Source organism: Phocoena phocoena, chromosome X (genome assembly GCF_963924675.1).
Source record: "Phocoena phocoena chromosome X, mPhoPho1.1, whole genome shotgun sequence".
Lineage (NCBI taxonomy): Eukaryota > Metazoa > Chordata > Mammalia > Artiodactyla > Phocoenidae > Phocoena > Phocoena phocoena.
The window spans coordinates 104105181-104128203 of record NC_089240.1 but is presented as its reverse complement, the minus strand read 5'-3'; the positions used below and the strand labels follow the sequence as shown (position 1 = coordinate 104128203).

The following is a 23023-nucleotide window of genomic DNA, read 5'->3' as shown; positions in this document are numbered from 1 at the left end:
CTCACAAAGGAGATTAGATTTGCACATCTGAGTGTCCTGTGAGTGAATGTATGACCTTCATAGAGTGCAGTAGCTTGGGGCATTGGCCAGGGAGGGCACCCATAGTGATGGTGATGACGACTAGCGCAGGAGATACACCACATCCAAAGGAACCTGATGGCTTGGCTGCCTGTCTCGTGGGGGATGAGGTAAGGCTTATTTTGGGAGAAGAGAGACATTGAAAAGGTGGCAGGCTATGGGAAACTTCCTTGGCTAACTGATTATGTGAAGGGTGGGCCTCTTTGGACAGAAAACTTGTGTGTTTTTTCATTTTCTTTTTAAAAAATTTTTTATTGGAGTATAGTTGATTACAATGTTGTGTTAGTTTCTGCTGTACAGCAAAGTGAATCACTTATACATATACTTATATCCACTTGTTTTTAGATTCTTTTCCCATATAGGCCATTACAGAGTATTGAGTAGCGTTCCCTGTACTATACAGTAGATCTTTATTAGTTATCTATTTTATATATAGTAGCGTGTATATGTCAATCCCAATCTCCCAACTTATCCCTCCACCCTCTTTCCCCTCTTGGTTACCGTAAGTTTGTTTTCTACATCTGTGACTCTTTCTGTTTTGTAAATCAGTTCATTTGTACCATTTTTTAGAGTCCACATAAAAGTGATATCATATGATATTTGTATTTCTCTGACTTCCTTCACTCAGTATGACAATCTCTATGTCCATCTATGTTGCTGCAAATGACATTATTTTGTTCTTTTTTTTTTATGGCTGAGTATAGTATAAAGTGGCATCTCTTCTCTCTTCTCAGCACTACTTCCTAAGTTATGCCTCTGGGTTTTTTTTCCACTCTCACATTTCATTCATTTATTCATTCATTTATTTGTTCAACAGACACAACTCTGTTTCAGTCATGGAAATGATTGAGAATCTGCCCATGGTCTAGCAGGGAAGACAATATATTGGATTGGCCAAAAAGTTCATTCGGGTTTTCTGTAAGATGTTACAGAATATATCTGTGTGTGTGTGTATATATATATATATATATATAGTGTGTGTGTATATACACACACACACACACACACACACACACACGCACGCACCAGTATATCACTGTAGTGCTGTGAAAGAGGCAAGCACTACTGAGATGGGACAACAGAGGTAGGGTCTCTAACTCAATCCTGAGGGGAGAGGCCAGTCAGGGAAGGCTTCGCAGAGGAAAGGATGCCAATTTAGTCTTAAAGACAAGAGTATGAGTTAGTCAAGCATAAAAGTGAAGGGATGGAAATTCTAGGCAGATGGAGAAGCATGGTCAAAAACATGGACTCATGGAAAGACATAGCAAAGCCAGAAATTAAGTAGTTGAATATGACTGGGTCTTAGTGGATATTTGTGATGAAGTGGAGAATGGAGGTGAAGAGGTGGTAAACAGTAAGACTGGAGAAATGGGCAGGAGGCAGATCATGAAGGGCTTTTTAAATGATAAACTAAGGTAATTTACTCTTATGCCATAGGGCATTAGGGACCCACTGATGCTGAGGAGTGATGAGATCAGAAAAATCATTCTGGCTGCAGTGCAGAGGGTGAATTAAAGGGATTAAAAACTAGAAAAGGAGGAAAAACTAAGAGGCTATTGCATTAAGCCATCTAGAAAGTATTTTAAGCTCAAACTAAAGTAGAGGTTCTTAGAAGTGGATGGATTTCAGAGCGATCGAGGGAGTAGAGTCATTAGGACTTGGCTGAGGGTAAGGATGAGGTTGATTACTAGGTTTCTGGATTGGGTGACTAGGCTTATGGTGGTGATTGATCCCCTGTCCTACTGTCTTCTCTGTGCGGCCCAACCCTCTGTGGTGATGGCGAGAGTAAAGGAAAGAAATCTAAAGAATGGGCTACTTACAGTGCTCTGAACGCCTACACAGATACACAGATTTGGCTTTCTGTAAACTGAATGCATCCGCCCATTCTTTGCCTGTTCTTTCTCTCATTCCATCCAGGTTCCACCTAGCGTCTCCCTCAGGGTGATCAGAATCATCTCATATTATGTTTCAGGGAGTGGTTTGGGTAGCTTGTTCCTAGTTTGCATATTCCTTCTTTGGTGATAATACTAGTTGGTTTGCACTCATGTGGAAGAAAACCACGTTATGACTCCGGGATCCAAAACGATGAGAAGAGTCATAGCTTTTCACTACATCTTACAGCTGTACAAGCTGACGGTAAACTGACTCATCTGTTTTTTCGTTGTCATTTGTGCTGTGGGTTCTCTTTTTGAGTGCAAGCCTACTTTTTTCTCGGATTGTCACATCTACCAATTTTAAAGTTTATTAGATTTATTCTTATATTCTATTCTATAGAATATAAGAATATACTGTAATTGGGGGAAAATGTGGGCCTTAGAGGGCTTTACCAGGTTTAGAGAGAGTTTCCCGTCTTTCAAGAAAACTAGCAATCTCATGGGGGAAGACTGCAATGTTTGGAAATATTTGTAAAATTGTTTCACCCTGTCAGCCTTGCATTCAAGCTCCTTGAGAGCTGCCACCAGAGCTTTAATTGACTTGTTCAGGCTTAATGAATATTTATTAAGAAAAAGTTAAATCAACCATTTTGCTACAGGATTGAAGCTCAGTGAAACCACTGCAGGGATAATTTTGCCAAAGCTGCTGTCACGGGGAGAGGATTATTTTTGAAGTTGTCATTGCAGGTTCTTTTACACTTTTATAGCTAGGGCATCACGAGTCAGTAAATAAGCAAATACCTCCTGCTTGGAGGGTGGGCAGTTTGGCAGGAAAGTGGTCGTTCTGAGGTTTTCAACAGCTAGAGGCTAATAGGGGCCAGTGTGACTCCTTAGTTCAAAAGGCTCACAGCTTCTGAGGCACAAAGAGAAATTCAGTTAGATTCTACCTGATTACATTAGGAAGTGCAAATCCAAGTGAAGAGGCAGAGGGAAAGTCTTCATTTGGGGCTCTTTCTAGTTCTTTCTCTGAGCACAGGATTGGGCATGGATAGATGTAGATTCTTTCTAGTCATCATCTACCTTGCTGCCGAGACTGCAAGCCCCTGAGGTCAGGAGCCAAGTGTGCTTTCCCCTCAGCCTGGAGAGGAGAGGAAGAGAATGTAGGCTCTCTCCACAACCGTCTTGTCCAGGTTATGTCTGGTTACAAGGACAGCAATGGCTGTCAAAGAACTTGGGTATCCTGTCTATTCAAATGGGTTTGTGAACTCTCAAGTGTTGAGGATGCTAAGACAGTGGCGGTAGGTTGGGACAATGGCAGACACTCCTAATACCTTCCTCCATCCTGTCCTAACAACAGTGCCCTCCCAGGGAGCCTTCTGAGAAAGTTCACTTGCACCATCTTCACTGAATATAAATGGTTTGTCCATGATTCTTAGTCTTAGATGTAAGGGAAGTCTCCTAGCAGCCTCATTCTTTCACACTCAGGCCTGGAGGCAAGTTCCATTAATTCTCAGTGCCACCAACCACTCTCTTCCAAGACCTTGCCTTTTTTTTTTAACATAAATTTATTTATTTATTTTTGGCTGCATTAGGTCTTTGCTTCTACATATGGGCTTTCTTTAGTTGTGTTGAGCAGGGGCTACTCTTCACTGTGGTGCATGGGCCTCTCATTGCAGTGGCCTCGCTTGTTGTGGAGCATGGGCTCTAGGTGCGCAGGCTTCAGTAGTTGTGGCACGTGGGCTCAGTAGTTGTGGCACGTGGGCTCAGTAGTTGTGGCTCGCAGGCTCTAGAGTGCAGGCTCAGTAGTTGTGGCGCATGGGCTTAGTTGCTCTGCAGCATGTGGGATCTTCCCAGACCAGGGCTCGAACCCGTGTCCCCTGCATTGGCAGGTGGATTCTTAACCACTGCACCACCAGGGAAGCCCGACCTTGCCTTTTCTTTAGTCTAGATCGATAGGAGTGATACTGTGAGTCCTCCCAGTAACCCCAGATTCAAAAGAAATTTCCTGATGGGACGTTAAGTTTCTGTGTGTTCCCACAACTGAATGCAGATACATTGTCATTGAGTTTTATATCTGCCAAGTGATCTGGTAATAAATGGATGCCCAGGAAGCCCAGTTCAATAGGGTGAGGATACAAGGGGAGGGGTATGGCCGAGAGTAGCTGAGCAGCTGGCTCAGATTTTGAAAGTAAACTCTCCAACTGATAATAGGCTTTGGTGGTTTATGACCCTATGAGACATGTCAGTGCATCTTCTGCTTCACTGAGTCTGGACTCTGAGGAATAATATGGTTTTGCTTCTTGCTTCTCCATTTGTTCTCATCTTTTTCTATGTTCATCTTCCCAAGTCACAGTTGGCCCTTTCTCACCACCCAATACCAGGAAGGTGATATATAGGACCATTTCTTCCACGATCCTACCAAGGTTTCCTTAATTACATTTGCCCTTCCTGTTTGGAGACTGTCCTATAGACAGAGTGTTATCAGACGTGAGTGTTAACAGGGCAAGAAAACCAATGCAGAGACCAAGAGGCATTCTCCTCTTGTGCACAGGGGGAGTGTGACATCTGAAGGTCAAAGACTGTTTGGCAGACCTGGTTGGCGAGTCTGATCCTATGTGTAAGCAAGATATATAGCTACCTATGGTCTTAACTTGAGAAAGACTAAAAGCACCTCTTGCTTCTCCCTTCCTCCCAGGAGAAAAACACTCAAACCCCACCTAAACTCAAGTTGTGCTCCACCATCAACTGCCACAGCGCCTGAGATGAACTTCTCCTTTGAGGAAAGGAACTGGAGTTCCTGTTAAAATAGAAATCTGTTATTTTGTAAGACTTGGAGACATTTGGTACTTGAACTGATTTCAGCAGCCACCAAGGGGACCACTGCTGTAATCTAGTCACTGAATCTGCTCCCTAGAGAAGCATTCTCTTCTGGGGGACTGCTACAGGTGTCCTAATGAAAGAAAAGGAAAGCACTTGAAGAGTTATAAAGTGTGAGTGTTTCACCAGATAAATGGCATTTCAGAGGACAGTGAAAATGATAGTAATATGCTGACGCCTGCAGGCCAAACTGACTGCCTCGTGTTTATCAGCCTACACTTCCTAATCTTCTGAGAGTTTCCCTTTCCCGCTCCTATCTTTCTCTCGCCAAGGCCTTGTGTTCCTTGCTCCCTAACTCCCTAACCCCCTAACCCCAGATATCTTTATTTCCCTAGCATCTCAGATGCACTCTTCTTCCTTTCTGGCTTAGTTTCAAATTATCCCTTCTCTTTCTCCTATCATTACCCCCTGTTTTCTTTGGTGATCATCATCTAAAACTGGTCTGTATTTAAACACTTGCTTTATTTGTTGGATACAACTATATTCCATGTTCAGTATATATAATTTACATTAGATCATTAGCCTTTTGTTTCTCTCTCAGAAGCATTCTAAGATCAAGTCTAATCCTAAATTCAGGATTTCTTTCTCCACCCTAGATCAGTGGCCCTGGGTGGAATAAAGATTTTCCAGTGGGACATTAGGTTATCATCAGTAATGAAGGCAGCAGCACAAAACGTAGCCAATTAACTAAGAGGACTAAGACACATACTTGTAATGACATGGGAAAGCAGTTGGAAGTGTTTTTTTTTTTTTTTTTTTTTTGCGGTACGCGGACCTCTCACTGTTGTGGCCTCTCCCGTTGCGGAGCACAGGCTCCGGACGCGCAGGCTCAGCTGCCATGGCTCACGGGCCCAGCCGCTCCGCAGCATGTGGGATCTTCCCGGCCCGGGGCACGAACCCGCGTCCCCTGCATCGGCAGGCGGACTCTCAACCACTGCGCCACCAGGGAAGCCCGGAAGTGTTTTTGAAGATCATCAATCCTGAGTTTGGGCACTTCCTCAGGAGGCCAGATCTGGCAATGGGAGGATGGGAGATCAGGGTTAGGGTCAAGGCAAGTGTCTGAGGAGAGGGTCCCAAGGGGTGGAGGAGATGATCACTGGTGGTGATCCTGCAGTTGGGGTGGCGAGAGGCATAATCCTTTGTGAAGATCACCTGTCACATGACTGTACATCATTGGTAAGGCTTCTGGTGGGAAGTAAATTGGTGACTAATAACTTCTTGGCACCTGCACCCAAGTAAAGTTTAAACAGCCAAAGCCCAGAGACAGAATTCTTTCTTTACAATTTTATTTACAAAATGTATTAAAACTTTGTACAATACCTCATGGCAATGAGGCTCCGTAATTTACGCCCACACATGCAATTTACGCTTTTACGGCCATTAGTTTGCTTGGCAATGTTTCTGTTCACTGAAGTACAGCTTTAACAACAAAAAGAAAATAATTGGAAAAAAAAATCTTCAAGTGACTACCGCCAAACTCCCGTAGCTTGAAGTTAGTAGCAGAAATTTGAAGCAATCAATGTTTCTTTAAACATGCAAGTTTTTAAAAAATAACAAACCAATTTACCCGCCTCTTCATTCCCAGTGAAGTTTCCTCTCTGAAAAATTGATTTGAGTCAACTAACATCCACTTCTCTTTAAACAGTGCCTATGAGAAGTTTGTGTGTAGGTTGGTTAGCTTCCCGCGCCGGAACATCATAGCATTCAGAAGTTGAAAAATCAGTTTCGTGAAAACAAAACAAAAACACAACAGCTTTCCTTTTTTGTTCAATACCATTTAAAATTTGACAGGTGAGTCGTTTGCTTATGACACAATTTTTTGGAATGAAAGTTTATATTACACTTTTCCGGAAACTTTTCATTGGAAATGAGACTTATACCTTTCTTTTCTGAAGACGAGCAAATGTGCAGCAAGTCAACTAGAGCATCTAAGGGTCACACTTGGGAAATGAATTTGAGCTCCCAGTTTTTACTGTCTGGAAACTTCCCAGTGCACGTCACTGATGAGAGCAAACTACTGAACTACAGAAAGCATACGTCGTTCTATCGGAGGTAATTAGTGAGCGGAGACTATTTCCTCTGACTGTTCTGATGATGCCAATGGCAGGTACGCAGTTAGTTACTTGATAGCCCGTGGAGCAGTGGAGCGATCTTCGGAGTCAGTAGAGAGACTGCTCCAAGCATGGACCTGGGAATGAGGCTGAGGCCCTCGGTTTAGCAGTAGGTTTGGGAATGCATTTTAGTCTTTGCAAACTAGAAAAGGACACATGCAGTCTGACGGAGAGCCATGGGCAATCACAGGCAACAGCTGGTAAGACAGACCTAGCAAGAGTAAAAGTCAGATGAGAACTGTGGTCTGAACCCACTGGCCCGCCTTGCAGTGCGGTCCTGTCCCCGTGGTGTACGCTTGAAAGGCATACTTAGCAGAGAAAGCAGAGCTAAACACAGTGTTGTTTCTGAGAAAGATATTCCAAACACATTTGGGAGTGTCGGCAGCATTTCCCTCACCTCAATGCTAAATACTCAGCTATCGTGACTTAAAACGCACACTGAAGCAAGAAAAACAGATCTGTGAGCTGAAATTCCAGGCTTCTCAGAAAGCCCCGGGATCCGTTTTTAGGAAAGCACCGAGAGGTATGCTTAATAGTGCCCGTCCCTTGCTACACACAAGTCAATTTCGAAAGCTATGTGAATCCCTTCACCGAGTGGGAAGTTAGCAAAGCATTTTCACAAAACCATTTCAAAACACAGAAGTCACTGTTCAGTCCCTTTTCCAAAGTGTTTCAGTTTTCTTAAGTGTTGCATTTACATTCTAAAGATATACACATTTCAGCAAAGTTGAAAGGAAATAGGGTGCACAGAACATCACCACCAACAGGAAATACCAAAAACATCTGGTCAGCAGATCCTAGAAGAAATGCCAGTCTGTCCTCCCAGACAGGGAGTCAGATTTTTTTTTTTTAAATCAGGAGGAATTATTTGAATCAGGAATAATTATTTTAGCTAAGATGGGCCGATTTGCTGAATTGGAATTTTAAATTTGTCTGTGTGTGTGTGTGTGTTAAAGAACATGGTGTTTGTATACTGTGCAGTGGTATCAAAGAATGGCTTTTGTTGAATTGACTTTTTTTAAAATAAGATTAGTTTTCGCATACTGGAATCTTGCATGTCCATTTTTTTGTTGATTTTATTTTAATTTTTTCAAGCAAAGCAAAAAGATTTCAATGATGATTTGCATTGTCGCGAGTCTCAGAGTATTCCATAAGGCACTGAAGGAAAAAAAAAATCAGTTTTTCCTATTGAAAGGTCATTGCACCATCAGCAATATTCGTGTCATGCCCGACACCAAGGAGAGTGAAATCTGGCTCAGGATCCTTGAAGCAGCCACGTTTTCGGTGATTCCTCTTGTCACTTGCCTCCAGTGGGAAGGGATCTGCAAAGGCAAGGGGGAAATTTAAATTTGAATGGGCTTTCTGTTGGGAATGGAAGTTTACTATGGCTCAGTCTATCCTGGACAAAAACCACAGCCGTTTTCTCACACTGGCATCTCTGAGGCTGCACCCTGCTTGATTGGCTTTAGCCAACAGGTCTGTTTAAATTCTTTCACTTGAAGCAAATGCTTTGCAATAGGTTAAATTAGGTTCATTTTTTTTTTTACTATGCATTGTACCAAGGAATACACGGGCATTGCATGATGTCTAACTCAAAAAGCGTTCATCCCTTAGGGTGTAGGTATACTAGAAAGCCTTCGTGGCATTTCAATATAGATACTCAGGACAACGACACTGTAGAATATATTCTGATTGCAGAACCTGTGACAGAGGACTGTTTACCTAGGACAGAGTGGAAGCAGTGTTCTACGGCTCGCTCAATTGAAATCCATTTGACTGCTCATTGCCAGAAAGGTCACAGCTTGTTTCTCTTCATATCTACAACCTTAGTTATTAAAGTCAGAAAATAGCACATGGACTGTAAAGAGACAGCACATTCCAGGAAGAGGCCAGAACAGTGATACCCACGAAGGGGATTGGCTTCCATGGGGGTGTTTGCCTTGATATTATGGGCCTGATTGAAATGTTGACGCTGCCCTCCTTTTGGAGGCATTAACTAGTGCAGGGAGTTCATTTGCCCCCAACTCTGAAAACTTAAGACCACTTTCATGCCTCCTTTTCAAGCTCACATCCATCCCCTCCATCCTTTCCCTCTACACTAATGGGACCCTTCTTTTTCTCATGAGCTAATGCTGAATTTTATCCCAAAGGAATGACATGATCATTATCTACCACTGGCCCTGGAATAAAAGTATCTGTAAGAAGAATGTCAAAGACGCATCTGAAGGCCAAAAGCCCCAAAGAAGCAGAATAAGACTAACATAGAAGTGGGTTAACCTCTTACTTGGAATCACTATGGTCCAGAGTCATATCTATCTCAGAAGTTTGGGGAAAGCTTATGTCTATGACAGAAAGATCAACCCCCTTCTCTCTCTATTGGCCATGGGATGTCACTTCCCACCCACATAACTTTGGGAAAGCCACCTAATCTCTCAATGCCTCTGTTTCCTGTTTTTAAATGGGGGTAGATGAAATATTACCACTGAAGGAAAGGTCCTCTGGGAACAAAGAACATCACCCCTTCAGTTATCTAGAATGTTTTCCACTTAACATAAGATGAACTCTTTAAAGCAGGAACGCTTCCCCAGCAAGAATGTCTATGGCTGCAGAAGGAAAATTGATTCTTTCGAAATGGGCAGCATGAACAAAGTTAATATTTTCTAGGAAGACTAAACAGAACTGTATTAGAGGAAAAATGGAAATCTTTTTCCTTAACCTCAGGCATTTTGAGGTCTTGAAAATAAGAAGGATTTCAAAAATACTGAAGAAAACAAAGAAGCCAGAAGTAGTTCTGAACAGCAATGAGGAAATGGGAAAGAATTGCTTAAAACAATGAGCAGAGCGAGCCCTAGGGTGCAGTGAATCTGGAACGCTTGACGGTTGGTCACCTGCCCAGGCATCCTGGGGGCCCCACTTCCAGTGGGTGGTCAGTAACCCAAACAGGCAGCAGGTCATCAAGAGGCCGTCTGCTCCCCAGTGGGTGCTGGATCTGAGGCGTGTGTTCCCACAATGAGTCCAATAACCCGGACTCTACTCTCAGCCATGGCAAGTGAGAGATGACCCCCTTCTCTTTCAAGGATGTCTTTTTGTTAACTAGATTCCACCTAGATCATATTTTTGCAGCTGATTTGCACTTGAGTCATTCTTCCTGAAGAATTACTGGTACCATAAACTGCTAAGGCTGGCTCTGATAATAGCAATAAAAGTAAAATCTCAGGGTGCTTCTCCATCTCTGCGCCCCTGAATAGACCCTGACAGATCTAGGCCAACTCAGAGAACTGGAAGCCTAATAACTAGGTAATAAGTCAGAAGGCACTAGGAGATATTCCAGAACTTCTTGGGAAATAAAAGATGAGTGAGCAAAGACCAACATTCCCCTAACGTTACATCACCACACTGGCTGAGGACAGCAGGGTGGTTTCTATTTCCTGCTCAGCCTGCTTTGTGCCTCGACTGACACATGTCAGGTTTTTTCTGGCATCCTCTGAGGCTTTTCCTCCTTGTCTTTCCCTCCATGACCTACACATTTACACATATATCCATCCCTCCTAAGGGCACCATTGATGATCTCTCGGCATCATTTATTAAACAGACATTTGCTCTTTAGGTGTCCCTGCTCAGAAAGGAGAAGTGAAGGCATGTAGAGCAGAGTATATCCCACATTCTCTCAGATCAATCGTACTACACCATGGATTCCTATATTTTTCAGGCCCAGAACAATACCCATAGTACAAATCCTTATCTCAACCCTTCTAGGATCACCATATGGGGGAATCAACTTGGTCATTAATTCACGAGCCCATTTTTTTTTCTTCTCCACTATGGGAAAACTCAGCACCCTCACGCCACTCTGTCCACATTTCTCTCTTCATAAGAAAGAATCCAACGTGGCTCCAAACTACCTATTTTAGGTATTTCCTGAAATCAACTTGAAAAATAAATCGGACAGTTCTTTTGAAATATATCAACATTTTTAGTTTTTTTTTTTTAAATAAGCAGTTTCTACTTTCACAGGGGGAAAAAAATGGTCTTCTTATCCTAAAACTGTCTTCATATGTAACACTGGCCATCACTAAGATGACATTGAACTTTGCAATGGCTTGTTTGCAGAGGCTTTCCCCAGGTTTTCATCCTAGGGATGACTGCCAAGGTGCTAGCTAACTGGGCTGTAACCACGTTGGCATCGATGTCTATTTGAGTGTGATTTTTGCCTCAGTTAGCCCGAATTTTGCTTCACAAAATGGGTCAGCCAAGATGACGAAAGGAAAGCCAGAGTACCAGAAGTTGTGGCAAGTTAATTTCTTATGCTCTTCCCCCAGGTTTAATGTTCTGGGCCTCCACTTCAGGACTGTAGCATTCTGCCCAAATTGCTGATCCCAGTTTGGTCTCCCTCTCTCCCTCTCTCCCCTCCTCTGTGTCTGTCTTTTTGTCACTCTCCTTCCCTTTCTCCCTCCCCCCTTCCTTCAATTCCTTAAGTTACATCCTCTGAGACAACTTTCTCTAGAATCTTACTACTCCCTAGACCAGCAGCATCAACACGACCTGTGAGCTTGTGAGAACTGTAGAACCTCAGGCCCCATCCCAGAGCAGCTGCCTCGGGACCTGCATTTTTATAAGATCCCCAGGTGATTCATATGCATATTGCCAGTTGGGAAGCACTGCTCTGGGCCTTTAATGAGAGACTGAGGCTGTAGGAGTTGGGGAGCAGGGACATAGATTCTTAGACGGAATGGCTGATAATAAAGAGGGTCTGGAGGCTGTGTGACCCTAAGCCCTGTTACAGAAAGCTTCCTTTTGGGGAACGTAGGAGCGATTGAACATACACCCTCATGTCAAGTGCATAAGAAGGAGGGCAAATGGAGGCTTGGTGAAGTCTCTCAAGACATTTTTGTAAAGAAGTGAGACATAGACTTAGGATCTGCTCTCCATTTGACAGGATCCCACTGGGGTTTCAAGGTTTCTGGAGAACACCGGGCCACGCGTAGAGAGCGGTGGCATGGTTTAGTGAAGAATACAGCTACAGGAGGAAGAAGAGCTGGGTTCTAGTCCCAGAACTGCCACTGCCTAGCTATGTTGCCTTTAGGAAGTCATTTGATGTGGCTGGCACTTCGTTACCTGAAAGGGGAAATTTTTTCTGCCTCATTACCTCAACTGAGGCAATAGATGTGAGAGCACTTGGAAAACCGATATGCAGATTTCAGGTGTATTATTTCTTTGGATGCCAATATCTCAGAATTTGGGATAAGTAAGCTAGGCTGAAATCACCCATGTACTCTCTTATGAGAAAGCAATAACATGACCCCGATTGTAATGGGCCTGTATAACCTACTCAAGAGTAAAATATTTTAAGCACACTGGAACATGAAATGCTTGCATGCAAACAGTGCTAATTGCAGATGAATCCACGTATTGTCCATTCAACAATGCAATGGGAACACTTTGTTAGTGGGTTAGTCGGTGGCAAAAGGCTGCAGCCTGCAGCAGGAAAGAACAACCAGCAACTTCATCAAACAAGATAATGCCTTCCATGGTGAGGACAAATGATTTATGTGGATGAAATATTATTTAAAAATTGGCTGAATTTAGATCCGCACCATGAAATATAAGGTCAAAACACAGATGCATTTGTAGAAATTCAAACACATGGACATTGACTCAAGAGGTCAAAAATCTACCTAGAATAAGGGCTGCGAAGTTTCTAATTGTTCTGTTCCACTTCGGATAGGTGTGTTACTGATGACAGATGCACGTGAAGGTAACAAAACTATTTTCTCTTAAACACTTCCAGAATGGAGATGTTATCCTAACTCAAGCTCGCCTTTGAACATGTCTGAGTTATTGGTGAGTTTTAGCTATAGCTGCCAGAATCAAGGTGGCATCAGTTAGGTTCATTTAAGTATGAATTTGGGAACAGCCAGCAGCAGGGAACCTAGACTGTCCTTTGGGAGACACTTACCTCAATGAACATCAGTTCCAAGAAAGGGACAACAAAGGAACTCAAAGATTAAAGAAATTGTCTCAGGCTTATACTTAAGAGATCCACCACACCCCTATAGAAGCACTACCTTTCTCAAGGTAGCAGCTCCCCATTTCCATTCCTCATTTTAACATCAGTTCCAGAGAGCTGCTTTCTCTAGAGCTTCACTGTCCAATATGGTAGTCACCAGCCACATGTGACTATTGAACACTTGATATGTGGCTAGTGTGAATTGACATGTGCCATAAGTATAAAAGACACCCCTGATTTCTAAGACTTAGTATGAAGAAAAGAATGTAAGGGCTTCCCTGGTGGCGCAGTGGTTGAGAGTCCGCCTGCCGATGCAGGGGACACGGGTTCGTGCCCCGGTCCAGGAAGATCCCACATGCCGCGGAGCGGCTGGGCCCGTGAGCCATGGCCGCTGAGCCTGCGCGTCCGGAGCCTGTGCTCCGCAACGGGAGAGGCCACAACAGTGAGAGGCCCGCGTACCGCCAAAAAAAAAAAAAAAAAAAAAATATATATATATATATATATAAAAGAATGTAAAACACTTCATTCACTTTTTACATTGATAACAAGTTGAAACAATACTTCGAATATACTGGGATAAATGAAATATATCATTAAATTAATTTTGCTTGTGTTACTTTAGAAAATGGCTAGAAGAGCACTTAAAATTACACATGTGGTTCACATGTGGCTTGCAAATATTCCCACTGAACAGTGCTGCTCTAGAGAATTTTTTTTTCCTTTTGGGTCGCAGACCACAATTTAATTACAACTATGCTATTAGGAAAGCACCACTGTCTGACAAGAAAGCACAACCATTATTTTCAAAGAATCAAATGGTTGCAAAGAATAGACAATTCCTGAAACAACAAACCAAAACTGAAAGACAACAAGAAAAGAAAAAGAGATTGACATACAGTAACATAAGCTGATTAGTTTACTAGACCTTAACCGTACCCCTAGATCTTAACACTCTCTGTTCCATACACGTTGTAGCCTTCTCTGTATGTAGCGTAATTTTGAGTGTTGGTGGCAGGAGCAGGCTTAAAGTTTTGGGTGTTCTTTGTGAGTTTCATGCGTTTGGACTCTGCCCGTGATTTGTAACAGAATTCTATCAAAGCCACCATCATGGCCAGCCCCAGACCTCCGACAAGTATATAGAAAACGCCTGCCACATTGCTCAGGCTCAGAGCGCTGGTCTTGTCCTAAGAGAAATGAACAAGGTGATTAGTTCTTGGGGAAAACAAAGACAATGGGACATTATAATGCATTGCAACAGTATATGATAGTTCTAAGTTGTAAAACAGCTAAACATTGATGTAAATGCTATGACTCAACTCTGGCAACTGGCTGATGTTTCACAATGGCCAGCAAGATGGTAGATGGTGCTTCTGTTGACAGTTGTGATCCTCCCCTAAATGCTCTTTTAGTTTGACTCCTTAAATCCATTAGTACCTCAAGATGGTGTCAACAACTAAGGAAACAGCACTCGGCCATGGGAGCAAAAGTGGAAACACAAGCACAACTTAGTCCTCTGCCAGCCTTGATAAACACCATTTGCCAGAGTTGAGCTGTGACATCATCTCTGTCAATGTAACACTCTTTTCATTTGGGAACTTGAAGCACTCTTTCCCCTCTCTGCCCCGCAACACCTCTTTCTCCCTTGTTCTTGTCAACAACTGGTCTTTAAGATGACAGGTGAGAACGTTAGAGGTTCCTGATATTCATATCTGGGGAGTTACTTCACAAGGGTGTGTTTTAAAAGGATTAACTCTCCCCTTTCACCCAGTGGCTGAGAAATTGCTCCTTTGGGGACTAGTTGCTAAGGCCTCATCCTCAAAGCAGCAAGTCTTTGTGCTGCGGGAACAAGGGCACAGCACAAAGAATTGGCTCTGTTCCTTCTTCCTGAGAGTTTAAGGACCCGCTGGGTCCTGAATTGGCTCCATACAAATCAGAAAACTTTTCCAGGAGGCTGATGATTAGAAAGAAAATCCGGCTCATTTTCAGCTTTTACTCCAGGGAATGTAGAGAATAATTAGGGGAAAAAACCAAAACAAAACACCCCTATACTCATCTGCTCTCTATTTAAAATGGGGGGAACATCGAGGAAGCCGGTCAGTGACTTTCAGGTCAAACTGCAAATCCGACTAAGCTATCTGCCGGTATGAAAAAGCAGAGACTGAACTGCCGAACAACGGAAGGAAAAAAGTTGGTGCCTTGAGCCCTACCTTGAGGTAGGACACAGCAAGGGCCAGGAGCCTTTCTTTGAAAAAAATAAAATAAAGTAGCATTTTGTAGTCTTTTTAGAGGGAATGTAACCATTTTGCTGCTGAATACAACGGAATGGAATACCCAAATTGTCAAGCCAGTGAATTGAGTATCTTATTCAAATGATAGCACAGTGACCAGATGACGGCCATGGCTGACACTCAACACTCTGTGGCTCAGCCAGTCCTGGTATCATGTAAAGAATTAAATGTAAAGACAATATGGCCATGTCCTGATTCTGTTTTCATAGGAGCCAGTCCTGCACTTGTTTACCTTAATAAGAAGGCCAATTGGAATTAAGTCGCATGGTCGGGAAGAGGGGTAGGGACATGCCTCATGTCTACAACAACCTTGCAAATAGTCACTCTTCTAGGATGAGTGACAGTTAGCTAGACAAGTGGTAAGAATTTCTATAACTTAGGAAACAATGGATCATCTCCTTAAGGAGGCAGGTGAAGCTGTCTGCAAGGATGTTCCACAGTCCATTAGGAAAGGGACCAATTTCTGGTAACCTGCCCTCTCCCATTAGATTTTTATATGTATGTGGTTTTTGATGGGGGAAAAAGTGTCCTTTACATCACCCATGTAAGCCGTAGCAACAAAGTTTCAAGTTCCACGTATTTAAGTTTCAAAGAATTCCCTGCTGTGGGATGTAGAAAACCAGTAGCAAAATGGTTCACTGCACAAGGAAAATGAGTGGCATTTCATGAAATGAATTAACTGATACCACAATATTAGTTCAAAAAAAGGAAAGGCAAAAATTGAAACTAAAAAAGAACTTTCTTAGGGGAGCAAAGGGGGGCAGGAAGGAGGCGGGGAAGAGTGTTTCATGCTTATCAATGTGATGTTATCCTGGGAAGGTATACCCTTAAGGAGCATGCGACTGAATTTTAAAAGTATTACGTACAGAGATTCAAATGACACCTTTGGAAGAGAGAAGTGTGACAGACTTAATGAGATTCGAGATCCAAATAGATGCTGAACTCAATACGACAGCAGCTGAGAGGAGGTTGGCTAATCATTCTGCTTACAGAGACCAGTCTTTGTTATTGATTTCTTTGACTGTTTTCAGGTGGGATCGACATAATATATTCATAACCAAAGGCATTTACAACTACAAAGTCTCTGACACTGTAAGAGGTTAAGAAAAAGTACTGTCACAACTGGATCATTTTTTGTTTTTTGGGTTGTCGTTGTTGTTCTATTTTCTCTTTGAACTTTCGAAATGTGAAATACAGTAAAACCCCCTTATAACACAGCTCGTGATTTTACTGCTTTGGGAACATGGTGGGTCAGATTGAGTTCCCTAATCGTAAGGATAGCTCGCCGGAGTCGATGACTGATGTCACATGGCAGGTCTCTGAGACTGGTGTTTGCCTCATTCCCTCAGCGCTGGTGTTATAAAGGGGTCCCACTGTGTCAGGGTGTCTGTTGGGAAGGAAAGCCGTTTTAGGGTAGAAAATAAACAGTGGTTCAAAATGTGATTGCTAATCAGTACAAAAAGACCTTCAGCGACTGACCTTACTCCCGGAGTCCTTCGCTCCGCATTCCCCCTTATCGTACCACCATTTGTTTTTCAGCTTGTCTAAGATGCCTTGTTCACTGAGTTTCAATACTGCAAGGTTTACAGGCGTTCTTCACGTGGGAAATAACATAAATAACATTATATTATGTTATTTTATGTTATTCAAGCTTCAAACTACTTTAAAACTATAGAAAGCGATAAAGCAGGGGGCCCTGGCCACAGAGTAATTTTAGACACTGCAGGCAACCTGAGCATTACCTTATAAAAATTAACACTACAGCAACGCTATATTTACCAGGGCCTGCCCATATCGCTTTGAGTAATCGGCACACACTGTTAAATAATGAGGATAGAAAAAAGGCACTCCTCAGATAGGCTGTGTGGGGTGAGGAGGGTCTCCCCTCAAGTGACAATTGTCGGCGGCAGCTTGCAGTAGCTTTGTGACGGAGGTGTGTTAGGTTTGATCTAACTGGGTGTCTTGTTGTACTTCCAGACAGAAAGCAAGTTTTATGGAGGAGTGGGGAAGGGAGCGGGACCAGAAGGGGAGGCGTTTCCACATGTGGAGACAAAAGGATGAATCCGAACAGGATAGTAGATTCTACGTGAATAACATGCCTTCTGATGAGTTGTCCTTTATCATACATATCTGTTGCCCAGCTGAAAATGAGCTCAGAAAGAACTGTACTACGTACGTGTCTTCATAAACTGCATTCTTAAGCACATACTTGTCTTAGTATTAAAGGTATAACGTGGACCTCTGAGTTTTGGATAAGAATACTTTCAACAATGGGAGAACTGGTCTATGGATTGTTTTTGAGTTACTGATCAGCTGTCTCTCTGATATGGTCATAGGTCTGTGAGCGACTCAGATCACCAAAAGGTGAACTAGATTGTTTAAAAATGGATTATTAATATGGCATGACCTGAAATGGCAAGCTGACTGCCCCTATGGGTAGCGCTGTGGAGGAAGTTTAGATGAGCTGTTCTAGTGAGATAAGACTTCCTCAACTAAGAGGCTAATAAGTCCCCAGGAGGCCAGCCCACTGCTCCCTCGTCCTCCACCGCTTAAAGTGTGAGGACTTCTTTCAGAGCCACTGGGCAAACGCAGGATACCCTACTGGTTCTAGGATAACGATCTTCTCTCTTAGAAATTTCTTCAGCTGTAAAATGGGAATAATGACCTTTACTCTGTCTCCTTTCTAGAGCTAATGAATCTTAAATAAAGTATCTCTAATAACTTTAGATTAAAAATGCATTATTTACAGAGGGTGGCACATTTCTATTATGAGGCAACGAACTACTCTGTGTTCAGATTCACGTGAACAGTACTGCCAATACTAGTGCACGTTTTTCTGAATGCCACCAATTTACCAGGAGGAAAACGGATATATTTATGTAACTATGAACATTCCATAGAATTTCTGAGCTTATTTTGGGTAACTTGGACCCACTAACATATCCAGTCATTGACAAGACTTCTGTTGTCACAGAGATCTGGCCTCTATCAGACCAAGTCCCCAAAGCCTATTTCCTTTCTTCTCCCCTTTGCTGTTGAGAGCAGAAGGACCATCTCATCTTGAGAATTCTGAGAAACATATCATCATTTTAAAATAATAGGCAATTTCAGAGTACTTGGGATTTGAAGAACTGTAAACCTTTAGTGTCACGGAGGTGACACTTTCTTGGGTAGTGCAGAGCTTGGCAGCCAGAATGTCTGCATTTTGTTTCTCACCAGGAAACTGAGGTCCTTTTATACTTTAAACAATTCCTTCAATCAGTGCTCAGAAGCAGAGGCTTCTCAGATGCTAGCCAGACTTGCTTGGAATGCAAAGCAACAAAAGATACTCAAATAAAAATTGGAGCCTCTTTAGTATATCACTGGCAGTGAAAGTTAAGTCTTAGACTTTTAAAGGACAGACAGGCCATCTATGGCCCTGAGATCAGTGTTGGAACTGCCTTCTCCCCTAATCCCCACTGTCTGGCCTCCTTCTCTCTCCTTTCCCCCTATTATTTTTTACTTTATCACCAACCACCTTTCTTCCAGTGCTGTGCCTTAAGCTAGGCACTGGGACCCAGGCTAAGGATTAGGACAGTCGGCTTAAGTTGCAGGGGAGGTGCTTTCCAATGGCATATGGGTGACTGACCCCATCAGGACCTCAGGAAAAATTACAAAGCATTTTTTTCTTCCTTTCTGTGCTTCCTTTTTTCTTATTGTAAAGGGCCCAGTGTCTTCAACGCTGCTCTCTAAGCCCTTACCAGGCCCCCACCTCCCTCAAGCTACTATACTCTTCAAATTACTTCATTCAGTTTCTTTAGTACAGCTGCTCTTTCTAGATCTCAGGAACAGAGCAGTCTGATTAAAGGCCCTCACACTAAGGTCCAAATAGAGACCTCTCCCTAGAGATCCTGGGTTTTAAAAAATTTGTCAACCCTTAAGTGAGCCAGGTTGATAAAAGTGTGACATGTTCGTTTAGAACAATGGTTCTCAAAGTGTGGTCCAAGGACCCCTGGAGGATCCCTGAAAACTTTTCATCATAGGGTCTGTGAGGTCAAAACTATTTTTGTAATAATACTAAGGCATTCTTTGTCTTTCTTACTCTTATTCCCTCATGATGTACAGTGGAGTTACCTGGAGGCTACATGACATGTAATATCACAACACATTGAATGAAGAAGCAGAAATGAGAATCCTATTCTCTTATATTAAGCCAGACATTAAAGCTATTTGCAAAAATAGGACAATGCCGCTCCTCACTAATTTTTTTAAAAAGTTATTTTTCATAAAAAGTATGTTATTTATGTTAATATACATTGGGTTTATTATTTTTAAGGGTGTTAATACATTATTTTAAAATTCTTCAGTTTTAATTTCTGATATGTTAAGTGTTAATAGACAATACATATGAACAAAATCTTCTGGGGGTTCCCTATAACTTTTAAGTGTGTAAAGGGGTCCTGGGATAAAAAGGGTTGAGATGCACTGGTTTTAGAGGAGGGTAGATTTTTCCCCTGCTGGGGCCTAGTCTGGGCTGCCACCCTCCACTCCTGCCAAAACCCAGGCTGAGCATTTAAGCATCCAGGTCAGCAACTTAGCATCCTACTTTTCTGACAAATGGCCTACCCCTGCCTTAGGCCATCAGGTGGCTCCCACAGAATGGTTGGTAGGTGCTCTCTATGCCCATGGCATCCACGGTTATAGTAGAGGTTACCTTAGAGCAATGGTTCTCAATCGGGGGTCATTTTGTCCTCCGGGGGACATTGGACAATGTCTAGAGTCATTTTTCACTGTCACAACTGGGAGGGTGGGGAATGCTACAGGCATCTAGTGGGTAGAGGCCAGGGATGCTGTTAAACACCCTACTTGGCACAGGGAGGCCCTCCACAACAAAGCCCCAGATGTCAACAGTACGGAGGCTGAGAAACCCTGCCTTAGAGCGTCCAGACCTCATCTGTTGCCCCAGGGCTTTAGAGAAATCTGACAAATGATATACCCTTAGAAGTCTAGTCTTTGATTGGAAAAAAAAAATCACAGGGCTTAAGGAACCTGACAGGGAACCAATGTGCACTTGGGAACTTCTAAATAAAAATGAAGGAGAAAAACAAGCATTTTAAGAAGTAGCACAGGCAAGGAGCATAAAAGCTGTAATCAGAAATCACAGATAATACCACTTAACAAGGTTAGGATAGCTGCCAAGAAAAGAAAGTACTTTAAAGGCCAAATCTCCTAGAATTGTATGTTGCTGCGGGTGGAATAAATTCCCAAGATGGCAGAGAAAAACTGCTTTTAACCACGTAATTTTCTCTCTTACTGTACCTTACTGGATGTATTGCCAAACTCAAATCAACCAAATGTATTGACACCCTCCTCCCAACACACACACACACACACACACACACACACACACAATTTGGTGTTTTAAAGGAAGTGGAATTAGGTGGACATCTGGTCATTTTAAATGTCACTTTCCCCATGATGCCATTTTTGTTCCTTACCCAATATTTTCTCTCCCTCCTCCTTCCTCTTCTACCTTGCCCTATTATTTGGGCCCAGGTCTTGTGTCTCCCTCTAGGCTGTGTTTCTCAAGGGGAGGGACCATGACTTATGTATTTGTATTCCCCACTTAGAATAGTTCTCTCAATAAATACTTGATTAGAAAACTCTCTTTTAGCTTTTGTTTTTCAGCCTAGTACTTCACACATAATAAAATTATTACTATCGTTGGTCAAGTTTAATAATCACTTCAAGAAGGTAGATTTATGGTCTCTATAAGTAAAGAAATCGAGGCACAGATAGGTTAAGTAATCTGCTCAAAACTGCACAGCAACTTATGGGGCAGGCCAGAAGGCAAAGTAACACGCATCCAACTCTGTACTGTACATTCTCCAATGGAACACACAGAAAAGGGGTAGCAGTCCTCATTGTTTTCATTCTTAGGGCTTGGATGTTCATAATGAATTTTTTCTTTAGGGATCACCATACTCCAATTAACTATCATCCTAGCAAGGGTACATCTAGCAGCTGGGGCCTTTCACTGTGACGCAGCAATACGTCTCCAGGGGAATGTTTCAGAGCAATTACTGGAGGCCCTTAACTGGTACCTGAGAGAATTATAAGTCAGAAATATTTACTGTACTCACTTCAGTAGAGAAAAGAAAGAATTAAACAAAGTCGATCAGATTCCTATCATGGAAATGAGGCAGGCATTCTCCCCTCTGAAGGGCTTGCTATGGACGTTTTGCTGAGTAGAGCCCTCGTAAGACAAAAACACAGGTTGGCAAGCATAGGGAGAGAACAGGAGGGCTTTGTGATGTAATTTCAAGGGGTCTGGGAACATCCCCCTGTCCACAAATATTTTCCTCACTGGTACCTTTATTTCCATCATGAGGATTTCACACCTTTAAGTTTGAGCAGCATTCCTTGTTAAAATACAAAGCTTCCTGAGAAATGGGAAAGGAAGCAAAGAGTAACTATTTCTAAACTCCAACTCTTTGTTCCATTTCGTTTAAAAAATGTTCAGGGGGGAAAGGGTGTAAACTTCTCCTATGTAAAGGGTGTAAATTGCACCCATGTCATAAAACTGTGTATGGATTGTTGATCAGATGGAGAGGATGAGAGTGAATGTGAACTAGATAGTCGGTTAACAGCATGTGAAGGTAGCACAGACCTGTGGCAGGATGACTATTCCTGAATGCTGCCAACAGTCACGGAGTAGCATCTATTTTTTTTTTTAATTGGGATAGTAATGTAATTCATAATGCCTTGAAAATGAGTTCTATTTTTGAAGAAAACATAACTAACTGATACAAATTTCTGCTTATCTCTGCCATCCACACCTGGCAACAACTCAGCGACAAAGCACTGTGCTCATTAATCCAGGGCATCCAGCCCCGGGTGGCGATTGTCTAGGTTCCCAGCTCGTTCCTGGGAGCTATGAACCAGCCATTGCAAAGTTCAATGTCATCTTAGTGATGGCCAGTGTTACATATGAAGACAGTTTTAGGATAAGAAGACCATTTTTTTTCCCCTGTGAAAGTAGAAACTGCTTATTTAAAAAAAAAACCCTAAAACTAAAAATGTTGATATATTTCAAAAGAACTGTCCAATTTATTTTTCAAGTTGATTTCAGGAAATACCTAAAATAGGTAGTTTGGAGCCACGTTGGATTCTTTCTTATGAAGAGAGAAATGTGGACAGAGTGGCGTGAGGGTGCTGAGTTTTCCCATAGTGGAGAAGAAAAAAAAATGGGCTCGTGAATTAATGACCAAGTTGATTCCCCCATATGGTGATCCTAGAAGGGTTGAGATAAGGATTTGTACTATGGGTATTGTTCTGGGCCTGAAAAATATAGGAATCCATGGTGTAGTACGATTGATCTGAGAGAATGTGGGATATACTCTGCTCTACATGCCTTCACTTCTCCTTTCTGAGCAGGGACATCTAAAGAGCAAATGTCTGTTTAATAAATGGTGCCGAGAGATCATCAATGGTGCCCTTAGGAGGGATGGATATATGTGTAAATGTGTAGGTCATGGAGGGAAAGACAAGGAGATCACAGAGAAGTAAAAGAAATATGCGAGCAAGGATGGTGTATTTGCATAGTTAATTAGAAACTTGCTCTAAGAACACAATATCTGAATGATGATAACAGAAACTTATCACAAGCTAAGCTGGAAGCCCATCCCTCATGCTATGCTTCATCCGAAGCTCACTCTAAGTTACTGCATTTGTTTCTTGGTACCTAGTGATTTTTTGGAACAACTTCTAAAAATTATCTTCGGCCCAGTGGAGGGAGAAAAGCCATCT

General features: G+C 42.4%; 1 protein-coding gene across 2 annotated transcripts in view; it reads right to left on the bottom strand.

The window, feature by feature from the left end:
* Nucleotides 1-13885: 13885 nt before the first annotated feature.
* The window catches only part of GRIA3 (glutamate ionotropic receptor AMPA type subunit 3), a 282189-nt gene continuing 273051 nt past the window's right edge, over nt 13886-23023 (bottom strand). The window contains exons 14-15 of one of the 2 annotated variants that reach the window (XM_065900583.1): nt 16715-16829; nt 13886-14131 (exon numbers count right to left, since the gene is read on the bottom strand). In XM_065900583.1, the coding sequence (XP_065756655.1) occupies nt 13886-14131; nt 16715-16829 (361 nt within the window). The remainder of the gene's footprint in view (nt 14132-16714; nt 16830-23023) is intronic. The other variant, XM_065900584.1, reaches the window with a different exon arrangement.